General features: G+C 33.8%; 1 protein-coding gene across 1 annotated transcript; it reads left to right on the forward strand.

Moving 5' to 3' along the window:
• Positions 1–8879: 8879 nt before the first annotated feature.
• On the forward strand, positions 8880–12821 carry LOC133871598 (uncharacterized). Its single transcript, XM_062309025.1, has 3 exons — positions 8880–8894; positions 12433–12512; positions 12599–12821. Exons 1-3 carry the CDS (start codon positions 8880–8882, stop codon positions 12819–12821), a joined length of 318 nt encoding a protein of 105 aa, XP_062165009.1.
• The last annotated feature ends 431 nt before the right edge of the window (positions 12822–13252 follow it).

The following is a 13252-nucleotide window of genomic DNA, read 5'->3' on the forward strand; positions in this document are numbered from 1 at the left end:
TTAACGTGTTTTACGTAAATGATGTTATCGACAACCGGAGAAAAGAAACTTAAAAATGGTTGGTATTCACGTGTTTTTTTTTTTTTTTTTTTCAATTGAATAAGGAAAGGGTTACAAGAAATGATCATTCTCACTCGTGATCTTAAAGGAAGCAGTGAGAACAATCCTATCATAAAAAATGAGGTGGGCTCTCAACAATAAATTCAAAACAAACTAAAACAATGTGAAAATAATAACGAATGGTAAAATTGGATAAAATAAGTGATTCGGTTCTCTCAAATGGCCGCACGAAACGTTTACAGAAACAAAAAAGGCATAAATTAAGACGAGCCTATCTGAAACCCCAATGTTTTTTCAATGTTGGTTCGTTCAAATTATTATTGTTTGATTCTTTATCTTTTATTTGTGGGAATGGGGTGGGCTCGTCTTGATTAGCCCAATCTAATTTATCCTAATTCGGAACTTTTAATTCTAACTCGATCTATTTTTTTGGACAAATTTCTTTTACAAATCAGCTTATAAAAAATTTCATACAAACAAATTTCTAAAAGTGACATATGTCCTTTAATTTTATTTTATTTTCTTTTGTCGAGGATAAAATTTATTGAAGTTAACAAAATTAGACAAGGAAACAACGTGGAAATACAAAATTCTCCACAACAGAACGAAAGCTGCCGAATTAGTGAAAAAAAGAAAAGGGCCTAAAGCCCAAAAATAAAGAAATCCTTGACCCGTAAGGCCCAGAAGCAAGACCGCGGCTGAAACAGTGGGTTAAGCCCAGAGAGATAGAATTACTCAATCTCGTATGGTATTCAATAACTAGGTAGAATTTCCTTGTTCTAGCTATGATTTATGATACAATGTTAGTCATTATGCTTTACTAAATGACTAAATGTAAGTATTATTAATAGTTTGGAGTTTAAAATTTGATGTATTTTATTGGTAATTGTTTTTGTTTGATTTACATGTTAAAATATAAATTAAATGCTATTTTTATCAGTTTAAATTTTTTTAGATAAAACATTATTTAACATTGTATCAGAGTAAAAATCATGAGTTCAGACATTGTTTCGGTCATTCACCTCCTATTTCAATTAAATATTACAAGCGTTTGATCTCAGTTATTAAAAGAGAATTTGAGCTCACATGTGAGGGCAAGTGTTAGAATATAAATTAAATGATTAGATTCATCAATTCTTATCAACTTAAGGGACATAGTTTAATGTGTCTATTTTGCATGTGAGAAACACATGCTTTTAAATAGAAATGACATAGTTGGAAGAAATTTTGTTTAGACAGTATGTATCTCTTTCAACTTTGTCCTTAATTGCTATTTAAAAAAGATATGATTCTCACGTGTAAAATAGACACATGATATTTTTATTGATTGGGTTCATCCAACCTAGTTTAAAGGAAATCTTTGTCACAACTTAAGTTTTTGGGACAAATAGTTATTTAACATAATGTAAATGATTTTAATTTCTTTTGATCGAGTTACTACTCTTCACATTGATTTATCATACTTATTTCACATCGGATGATGTTGCGTGTTTTAAGTGACTTTTATTTATTTATTTTTTAATTTTTTGAAGTAGTTGACAAATAAGAAGTCACTTAAAACACGTCGCGTCTACCGGTATGAAATAAGTGTAAAACATAACTCGACTTTTCATTTTTACTCTTAAAATACACAAAAACAAATTATTGTCCCTTGTGAGATCATGTGACACGTAAAACGGTTAATAGTTGTAAGTAAAGCATGCTTAGATAGATATTTGGGAATGTGTGGTTTATATATTCTGCCTTAGAGTACTTTCAGCAGCTTCTCTAAAGCCTGTTCTCTTTCTTAAATATATGAAAAATCGTTAAAAGATCACAAAAAACCACGTGTAATTCTACATGTACAATAAGTGTTCATCAAAAAATAAGGTGACTTTTAAAATCACAATTAAGCGTGTGATTGATCAAATAATGATTTTGATCAAATTGTGATTGTAAAAGCCACCTCATTTTTAGTTGGACACTTAAATGTACATGTAGAATTACTCAATAACCACGTACAACAAATACCCTATACATTCTTTATAGCTTTCATGTTTATTATTTTAACACAAAATATTTATCTCTCATCTCTTGGCCTTTAATTGGGACCGTGTGGATTATATACTCTGCCTTGGATACATATTTGGGAATGCATGTGTGGATTATATATGCAGAAATACATATACAGTGTGTAAGACCATCTAATTCTTAAAACAGAAAATCTCAACGTCACTAACAAATTATTGGCTGGAATTCTAGATCATAAAAAAAAAAAAAAAGAAGAAGTTAGAATTGTACAAAAGTTGTGTAAGAAACATTACTAAAAAATTAATCTTAAACTTTGTGTTTAAAAAGGTCTAGGTTTCCTCAGAATCTAAAAGGTCTTGGTTTCCTTAGAATCTAAAGTCTATGTTCCTTAGAATCTAAGGTCTAGGTTCCTTTACAACCTAACAATTTATCCCATTGCGTGTTCGAGAAATCATTCACGCAACACTTAATTGTATGTGTTGCAAATATTAAAGTTGTTACCAATTTATTAAGTGAAATTGTTTCTTGAAAATTAATCTCAACCATTGTGTTTGAAAAGGTGTAGGTTCTCTCAGAATCTAAAAGGCCTAGGTTCCATTAGAATCTAAGGCCTATGTTCCTTAGAATCTAAAGTTTAGGTTCCTTCTCAACCTAATAATTTCTCGAAATTTATCCCGTTGCGTGTTCGAGAAATTATTCATGCAACACTTAATTGTATGTGTTGCAAATATTAAAGTAGTTACCAATATATTAAGTGAAAATATTTTTTGAGTGAATGTCCAAAATCACTACAAAAATATATAACCCTTTGGCCATATGTAAAAAGAAATCCAATCTCATAGTTTCTTTTTACTCTTTTATATATCTCTTTTGTGCTATTCTCTTTCTCTAAAAAAAAAAGGTTTTTTTTTTTGTTATTTTGTAAAGGGCTATTTCAGAGTAACATACGAGCTTCATTGTATCATATGAATTATTTTGTCAAATCCTTTATCACTTAGAAAGGGAACAAGATACATTAATAATATATCGTCGTTATGATCGAGCCATGAAATCCCAAATTTTATTTTGTCTTCATAATTTTACCTTTTGTATTCCATAATTTTTCCAACACTTATATAAGGGATGTAATAATTTGCTGCCAAATAAAGAAAATATTTTTGGAAGGAAGATAGTGCATGATCCACTTTGTCCTATATGTGGGTTGTAGGTGGAGACTCATAACCATGTTATGTGGAGATGTCCATCATCCATTGACGTATGAGCTACTTATATTGTCGTTACAATTTCCTTCTCATATCTAACGGGGTATTGGAGAAACTTGAAGGGGAGGGAGGAAACTGATTGGTGGCAACAATAGCTAGAAGAATATGGTTTCGAAGAAATACTTTAGTATTTAGACTTTAGAGGGGATCTCACTCATTCTTTCCGGCTAATATGATGTGCTCAGGAGTCTGAGGAAGACTTTCGCAGAGTTGCACAGAATATGAAGAATAATATTAAGTAAGAATGTGCTATGGTGACCCCGAATGGATTGGACTAGGAGTGTAAAGTCAGTCGGTTATAATTGGTAACAGAGTAAACGGCTAACTAGTTTGGTATTCGGCTGGAAATAACCGATAGATGGCCTTACCAGAACGGCTACTGATTTTAGAAAATATTGAAACCTGTTATAACCGGTAACCAAGTATGTATATATATATATATGAGTAATGCTACACATCATCCCCTTGTCCTCCTTTTATCCTCCCAAAATTGATGTGGTTCTTAAAATCACCATTGGATCAAAATCCAAGAGTGATATATCAAAAATTCAATGGTGATTTTAAGAGCCACATCAATTTTGGGAGGACAAAAGGAGGATAAGGGGATGATGTGTAGCATTACTATATATATATATATTTATTTCAAAAACTAAAATAATAAAATTTAAGATTTTACACTTTTACTTTCATTCCAACTTAAGCCAACATATTGGGTTGAAAAAGTTGAATTTTTTTTAAAGAGCTAAAAAAATATAAATTAAGCCCAAAAAATTGGCCTAATACCCAAATTAGGCCCAAAAGACCCAATTTTTAAAATTTTAGTTACCATTATGGATAACTGGGTACCAACCGGTAATTGCCAGTTATTAATAGCCAACCAGCTACCTCAATTATGGTTACCGATTTCAGCCAATGACTGGTAATCGTAATCGGGTTTTCACTCATAGACTAGACCCCCCATCTGGGGTAGTAAAGATAAACTGGGATGTAGCAATAGACTTATCAACCCCAAAAAAAAAGGTGTGAACACTATTGTATGAGACTATGAGGAATATGTGTTAGCATTTATGTGTTTCTCTAAACATTATATAACTCATCCAACAGTAACTTGAAGCTTGAACAACATGGAAACTAGTGAAAATTTCGTAGAGATTTGGGCCTTCAAAATTTCATAATTGAAGGAGATGCAATGAAAGTAATTTAAGTATTAAGGATGGAAGAACGATTCTGGAGTCGGTATGGATAATTGATTAACGATGCAAAGATGGTGCTTAAAAACTTTCAATCATGGCACCCGAGGCATATCAAAAGAAAGGCAAACGTGACAACTCGTCATCTAGAGAATGCAACTATCAAATAATATTTGGAGCAAATTTGGGTGAAAAGATTATCTTGACTTTATGTGATATTGCACTTGTTAATGATAGATCGAATTCTTACTTTAAAAAAAGAAAAAGAAAAAGAAAAAGAAAAAAAAGAGACATCTAAAATATGTTTGAAAATTAAAATTCTCTAATCTCTTTGTAAATAAAACTCTACATACAATTATCAAAATTGGATGTGTTTCACACACATCTTTACCCAATCGAAAATCAAAGCATCCAATCAAAACACAACCGATTGTATGCATTTCAAACAACAACAAATCACATAATCACATACACGAAATAAACAAATTCGTAATTAACGCATGCAAAACACAACACTAAGACCATAATAATAAGAGTAGGATTAATTGTGGTGCAAACTCGCTTTAACCATTCAACCCTCCTAAAATTGACTGTATACCCAAGTACCCATTCAACACTACTACAAACGTTGAGGGCAAAATAGCAAACGAAGTTAGATACAAATAAATTAATAATATTATTTTTGTTGATATTTACGAGATTGCCCTCCTTCCCCGTTCATTCTAAGTACAGGAAGTTGGGAAGCAACAGAGGCATCATCGTTATCATCAGCAACAACAAAAGCTAAAGAGCCTTCTTCTCCTTCGTCTCTCTCTCTCTCTCTCTCTCTCTCTCTCTCTCTCTCTCTCTCTCTCTCTCTCTCTCTCTCCCTCGCTATTCGAATCCCTATATCCATCAAAGGTGCGGCTCTGGGAATCGCGATTTTTTTGTGATTCCCATTCTGTCCCGAATTTCTTCACCCTTTTACGAGATTGCCATCAAAACCCTAGCTTCGCTTTTCTCCGTATAGCCTAATCTGAAGCGTCTCTGTAGCTCGAGCTCTGTCTTCGAATAGAGGAATCGGGATTCATTCAAAACCCTAGCTTTGGTCTGTGCTTTGAATCATTGTGCCTTTGGTACTAGATTTGATAATTTTTTTGTGCGAGATTTTATTGAGTTTGATGAAAACGGTAGCTTGGATTTCCGCATAATTTGTAAATTTAAAATAGTCAGTAGATTGGTGTATTGGAATCATGTATTTCGTTTTTAATAACTTTCTGTTGATTCTTTGTTTTTGGACGGGGCGATTTGAACTGATTTGAGCTACTTGGGTTGTTAGGTTTGGAGAGGAAAGTTTGAATTTTTAAGTAACTTTTGATGGGTTCTTAGTTTTGGTTTTAAATATTAGAGTGGTCCGATCAATTACACAGCTTTTTTGCACTGTCGGCAGTGAATTTGAAATTTTAAACAATAGAAGCTCCATGGTATAGGGTTGTACTCAATTTTTAGTTAGAAATTGTAAACTTCAAAATAGGTGGGTCGCATTCTGTTTTATGAAATTGACATTTACAGCTATAGAACTTAGTGTCAAATTTATGCTAGGGTCCAAATTTTTATTTGGTTGAATATGGTTATCATTTTATTATTAACAACTCCAAATTATTAGCATAGCATCTTGAAAGTCTAGAATTTTGTTTTGTTATAACTGATTTCCTTAGGTTTTTAAATTTTAGCTATTTCTAATTGTTGGATTATGCTGGATTTACAATTTGGCATGAGTGATCAGTTTCAAGATGTAAGATTTTATGATGTGTTTAGGATTAAAAATGTTGATTAGTTTAAATGTTTGAAATTTTAAGTTTTGACTACTCCAGGTACTGGATTATAATTTATGAGTTCATTTAATTAATTAATTATTTAAAAATATTCTAGATGGATTTACTCATTGAATTTCTCAGTTTCAAATTCTATACTTTAGCAACTTCAAGCAAGTAAGTGAGGGGTTCATTATCTTTGTTGTTTATTTTTAAAATTGGGAAATATTGCAGCCCCAAGGGTAAAAGTCCTTGTTTGTGTATGTAAGCGGGTGCAATGTTAACTTTTTATATTTGCCTGATATTTAAAACACCAGCAATTTAGAGTTCAAAATTATTTAGTTTCCCTCCAAAGGACCATTTGTCCATCTCAAATTCAGGCGACTTTTAAGTATAAATTGATGTAACGAGTAACATACGAGAAAGGTCCTGCATTTATGGTTATCTTGTTTATACGACTGTCAATCTTTTAGCTTTATGTTTGTCCTTGCATTCTTGTCATTTTCCCTAGCTGTATGATGTTTTACTCACATATTCTAGCTCTAACTCTGACAGGTTGATGGTACACATTCAATTTGATACATTTTTGGTTCCTCGGACTGAGTCACAAAGATTCGATGCGATAAACGAAAATGTCAAGATTCAACTAATATTTTGTAGCTGCTTATACAAGTTTATTAACTCATTGACCATATTTTGCCCTCTTCAATTTGTCAGGAGTGTCGAATGGTGCTTGGGTATGCAGGTAATTTTAGGCTTGTCAAAGGCAAAAAAGCCCTTTGCATAAACCCATCGATAAACATCTGCAAAAAAGCCCCTTCAGAACCCTCGATCAACACTAATGGCCGAGAAACACGCATCCATGAAACTCTCTCGTCAACCCAAGTATCTTAATCTTCATCGTCTTTTTTCTATTGGGAAACTTCTATGAAAAACACACGACTCATCCTCTCTCTCTCTCTCTCTTTGTGACAAAATATCCTTTATGGACAGGGAATTGAGCTCCACCCAATTCACAAAAGCCAAAAGGTAAACGGATTGAAGCTTTTGTTTGGAGGTATTTTTTTGAAGCTTATATGAATGAATAGGTTTTATGGAAAATTTGAAGCTTTTTGGTATTTGATTACCCATAGGCTACGGCTCAAGAGTGGAAGATGTTTTTCATGTTATTGATAGAGAACCCAAACATCCAAGCTGGAAGTTTAGGTTACAGTTACTGAATAATCAATGATAATCTCATAACTATTTTTTACTTCTTGTTGGAGGGAATATAGACAAAAATATGTGATGAGTAGGGGTGTACTGCGGTAGCGGTTATTTGTTCATAACCGCTACCACAACCGGAGTCCCCGGTTATGCCTATTTTAACAACCGCAACCGCAATCGGTAGGCCGATTGCGGTTTTTTTCAACCGCCGGTTATCCGGTTATTTTAAACCGGTTATCTTTTATTGTTGCAATTTTTTTATTTTTTTTTAATAAAAAAACAATATTTGGCTACTTTCCAGCAACTCAAATTTTCAATTTGGCAATTTCTATAGCAAATTAACAACATAACATGAATGCAACGATAGATGAATAAAAAAAAAAACATTACAAATCCAAGTATCCTGCACCTACAGTGCCAAATATCAATAGCCCAATATGTCATCCTCAATTCCTCACAACACAAGTCACAAATCACAAGAAAAAAAATAATTACAAATCCAACTAGACATTAGACACTAGACACTTAGACAATAATAGTATGTCTATAATACTAATAATAGTATACTATTTATATAATAAAAACCGGTTGCGGTTACCCAGTTATTAACAAGTTTTTCAAAGAGCAATAACCAGTAACCGCAACCAGGTACCCGGTTACCAGGTTATTCGGTTGTGGTTATTTTTTGTTTCTCGGTTTTTCTGGTTAACGGTTATTGCCGGTTATGGCCAGTTACCGGTTATTCGCGGTTATTAACCGCACCGCTTGTACACCCCTAGTGATGAGTATGAACTTCGTCTCAAATATGGCATCCTAAGAATCGAAAGCCAATTAGTGCAGCAACTTCGCTAAACAAATTGGTATTATGGATTTACATGGTTTAGTGCTTTGTAGAAATGGAAATTCTTTGGAAGAAAGACGTCACATGCATGTGTATTATTCTTTTTTCGAACCCTTTTTTTTTTTTTTTTGGTTGCAAAACAAAGGTAATAGGATTCAAACTCGAAGAAAAACAAAGGCATTGCTTTAATTTTGTCTAGCCAATGTCACTAGGGACTATAAATTTATGAAAAAGCCCGTTTTAGAGCATCTCATATCCTATAGGGGGATTAACAAATCATTATAAAAGACCGCTTTTGAATGTTGCTGCTATTGTAGTTGTCTTACTATTTTTCTCTTATTCTTTTGTTCTTTTCCACCATACCATGACACACAAACGCATAGACATTTGTATTTCATATTTTGACTCTCTCGGTTGTGATTGGGACCATTAATTATTTAGGTTGGCAAAGAAGTTGCAATGGGCACTATAGAGACACTACAGAAAAACCAGTCTTCCTCAAATTGTTAAACTGGATATGGGGTTGAAACTGGTAACTGTTCCTTACTTTTGAAATTTGAACAATGAGCAAGTGATGTTCTTAATTGCATTTGTGCTTTTGCTTCTTTGAATTTCATTGGAGTGAACATTCTAATGTGAGACTGATACATATTTCAAGTGACTACTAGGGGGGACACAAGCCATTTTTTCCATTCTTTGGTCCTCACTTGATTTTATCTGTTTGTTGGAAACCAATATGTTAGAAAATTCTAGAATTATGTTTTCATAATCTCATACCTAGTATTTGGGAAGAAAAAAAATTGTTTGTTGGAAACCAATTTGTTAGAGAATTCTAGGAATATGTTTTTATAAACTCATGCCTAGTATCTGGGGGAAAAAAATTTGAAGAGCTTATGTTAAACACTGAAAAAATGCTAAGTTTTTATTTTCATAATGTCACGCCCCCTTTTTGGAAAATAAGGGAAACGCAAACTAAATAAATACATACAACATTAATTAAAGACTAAAAGAATTAAGGCACACATGAATGAGTATTTTCATAATATCATTAGCTGCATCAAAATATATATACTACCAGGGACTATTGTTCATTTCAATTTTCCTAACAAAAGTGTAGAGGCATACACAAAAATCAACAACTAAGTTGTTGATAGTCCTCCTAATTACAAGTAGGACTGCATGATGTACAGCTACAAAAACATACAAGCTGTACTGTATCTGACTAGTTGCTCTACAGTCCACGGAAATGACAGGATCTCCAGGCTGTTAACTGATATTACAATTAGACTGCTACATCAGCTACACTATAATACAATAGGTCCATGTCTCCCACTCATAGGGTCAGATTTGGGGGTCCTTAACCACCAACAGGCCTACTGGCACTCCGTCTCTCAACACTATAATGTATACTGCCATTTGAAAAAGGTTGAGGAAAAATGGGTGAGTTCGATAACTCAGTAAGGAAATTACAACACCAGGGAAATAAAACATGCTATAAAATCTTCATGCCATAATCTTTAATCATGCATAATGACAGTTTATGCAAAATAACCAAATGAACAATGAAAATTGAATTTATAAATATAATTAACAGAAATTAAAATAAATGAACAAGAAACATGAATAATAGCATGAGAGGTTTATGAATGATCAAGTAAATTCTTTTCATCTATTTTCTCTTAAAACTGTAACTATGGTTTAACCTTTTATAGACTCTACACCACTATTTCCCGTGAGCGGAGCACGTTGGTTTTTGTCCCATGGACCTATGGACTCAACCTGTCGTCACAGAGAAGAGTCGCCGGGTTGGAGATCTTCCCTAGGTGAAGGCCAACCTCGACCGGTAGCACACACCTTCTTTTGGTATGCTTGCCATGCTACCCTCTATGGTACCGATCATAATTGTAATAGTGCCTTAGGGTTAAACAATTACTGTACATGAACGATTTCTGTAATTCTGTAGGCTCTGCTATAAATGTATACTTTGCCTTAAAACTGTAAGAGTCGTTTTCATAACTATAGTCATGTGTAGATTTTAAACTATAAATCATCTTTTCATTCGAAACTGTATCCATGTATAATTCATAAACTTTGGAATGCTCTATAATCATAACATTGAAATACTTTTATTCACAACTGTAAATATGCATAATCCATAACTTTAAAATGCTCTTAATCATAACTATAAATTTATGCACAAAATTGCATGAATAATAACATATGAGTAATAAAAGCTTGACATAGATATAGTTAAGATCACATGAGTAAATGCTTCGTAAAATTCCCCAACACTTTTTCAAAAGATTTATAATAAAATCTTGTTGGGGTTTTTCGGTGTTGTATCCCCTTACCTTGCTAAACTAACGTTTGGAATGCCCTTCTACCTAAACAAAACACAAGGGTAAATTTTAGAGGGGTCATCTGAATTTTAGATAAACGTTTAAATAAAAGTACTCCATTTATAACATGTCATGCCATACACATGTTTGGCTAGCACTAACACAGAACAGAGCAGTCCAAAATCATATACTCACACGGCCAAAACCCAAAAAAAACAAAAGAGAGGATACAAAGCACACTCACCACAGGCCGTTCATCCACAAAACCCACACACCATTCTTAATAAAACAGCATCACCCAGTAGTCAAAGCCCACACCTCCGTTCATAGAACCCAACCGAAAAATACACCACCAAATCATCAATACCACAAATCACGGTACACAGCCAAACTCAAAACCCATCCAAAAACTACTTTAAATATCATCACCAAACCAAATTTTCAGAAATTTTCCCTTCTACTCCACGGTTTACCCAAAGAAATTACCCCCAAAATCATTCCGAAAATCAACCCAAATGATAAAAGAACTAGGATTTTTCACTTACCCATGGAGAAAATGAGCTTCCTACAGTATGGGTACCGGACAACTCGCCGGAAAACACCCCTGGTGACGTCGCTGAAGCAGGGTCGTGGCCTGCCGACCCGGTGGCGTCGTCTGCCCAGTCTCGTGGCCAGCCCACCGGTTGGGTCTTCTCTCTTCCTCCCCTCCCTCTCTCGGCCAAAATCCCATCTCTCCCTTAACTCAAACTCTCGTCTCTCTCTAATCGGGTAGAAGGAAAAGAAAAGAATAAAAACAGAGAAGGAAGAAGAAAAGAATAAGGAAAAGAAAAAGAAAGAAAAAGATGGGACTGAGACTTCTTGTGCGAGTGGTAGTGAGGAGAGAAAAAAAAAATAATATAAATATACCTATAAAGCTAAAGAAACAAAATAAAATATACCAAGAAGAGAAACTCAGAATACCTGTGGGTTTATTTTGATTTGCAAACTTCTCAGTTTTAGAAGGGATGAAGAAGAAGAAGTGAGGCCTAGTGTTTAAATCAGACTTAGAGGTGTACGTGTCTTGAAAGAGGAGGCTCAATGAACTTGCAGGTCACGGAATTTAAGGACATCCAGAATTAATCATAAAGAAAAAAAAACTGATGCCAACTCACATGCCAAAAAAATATCCCACACGTCCATCTAATCTGCCATTTTTTTTTTCCTACTCCTGAGGTGTTATACATAAATATCCAGCAACTGGTATTTATGTGTAGTTTACTAACCATCTTTATTTTGCTTTCTTTCATGGTTAGATGATTTCTTGTTTGGTCTCAATATTTTTATTAACTGGAGACCCTGGAGTTGGTTCCCTGTTATTATACATCCATTTGTTGTGCATTAACCTTCCACCAAAATAAGATGTCAAAATTTGGATTGTACCTTTTTTTGGATAAGTTACTTTGATTGTAATTGTGTCAGCTAAAATGGCATGCACTCTCAATCAATAAAGTCATGATGTTTGTGTGGACATTAGGACTGCATGCTTGTCCCATCCAGAGAGCCGAAGGTCATATGGAGTCTTTGGGTTATATCATTTCCATAGAATTATACACAAAAGTATCTACACTAGAGTATGGAAAATTGTATAATGTAGGATGAATTCTACATTCTCCATTGCATCGTTATTGTCAATTCTCCATCCTATGCTCAGGTTGTAACTTTCTTTGTGCTTGGCAATCTACTGATATGCAGGCTAAACAATGGGTTAATAATATGACCAAAGCTGCAGAAGATGAACCAACAAAAGTAGTATCAGAGGCTCGACCTAAGAGGTTAGTCCAACCATCTTTACTGTCTGTTATAGCTATTATTGTGACATTGTAAGCCGTTTATCGCAACTCTTCACATTTTCCTGTAGTCTTGGACTGGGTGCAAAGGTTTCACATTCAGCCAAATTTGAACCTTCAAACGACCCACTTGAAAGTAAACTACATGCCAAGTTAAACATTGGAAAAAGAAAAGCTACCAAAAGTGTTGAAATATCCATTCCATTTGCTGGAGATGGAAATGATAATGAAGATGAAGAGGATTTAGACAGCAGAACTAGGGTGTTTGACAAGAAAAAGATTACCAGATTCTAAGACTACATTTTTACAAGCAACCGAAAAAAGAACTAATTCCCGTTGTATATCTAGAGTTGTTAAGGTATTTGTTGGTTTTTTTTGTCATATACTTCTTATATGGACTTATTGACTCTACAAATTAATTTTATGTAAAAATAGCCATGAGAAATGTTTTTGCTTTGTGCATATTTAATAATATATTTATGCAAGAGATTGAGCTTTTGTAACATTTCTTCTTAACATTGTCTAACTTACAGTCCAAGGGTTGCACAGCCTTGATTGGAGCCGAGAACTTAGTTCCTTCTTAACTTCCTTCTTAATTGCTGTATACAATCATTCTTCTTTGTGTTCACTTATCTTTATTTTGAGGGGTGTTTCTTTATTTTACCTTGCCTTGAAGCTTTCAAAAATTTCACAAATTCCCTAGCATTCTATCACTTAGTGTAGCT

The sequence above is a fragment of the Alnus glutinosa genome, chromosome 6 (genome assembly GCF_958979055.1).
Source record: "Alnus glutinosa chromosome 6, dhAlnGlut1.1, whole genome shotgun sequence".
Lineage (NCBI taxonomy): Eukaryota > Viridiplantae > Streptophyta > Magnoliopsida > Fagales > Betulaceae > Alnus > Alnus glutinosa.

Bases quoted from the DNA above. Each gene is read 5' to 3' on its own strand.
- LOC133871598 (XM_062309025.1), top strand. The intron at 12,513-12,598 runs GTTAGTCCAACC...ATTTTCCTGTAG, and splicing joins TCAGAGGCTCGACCTAAGAG to TCTTGGACTGGGTGCAAAGG.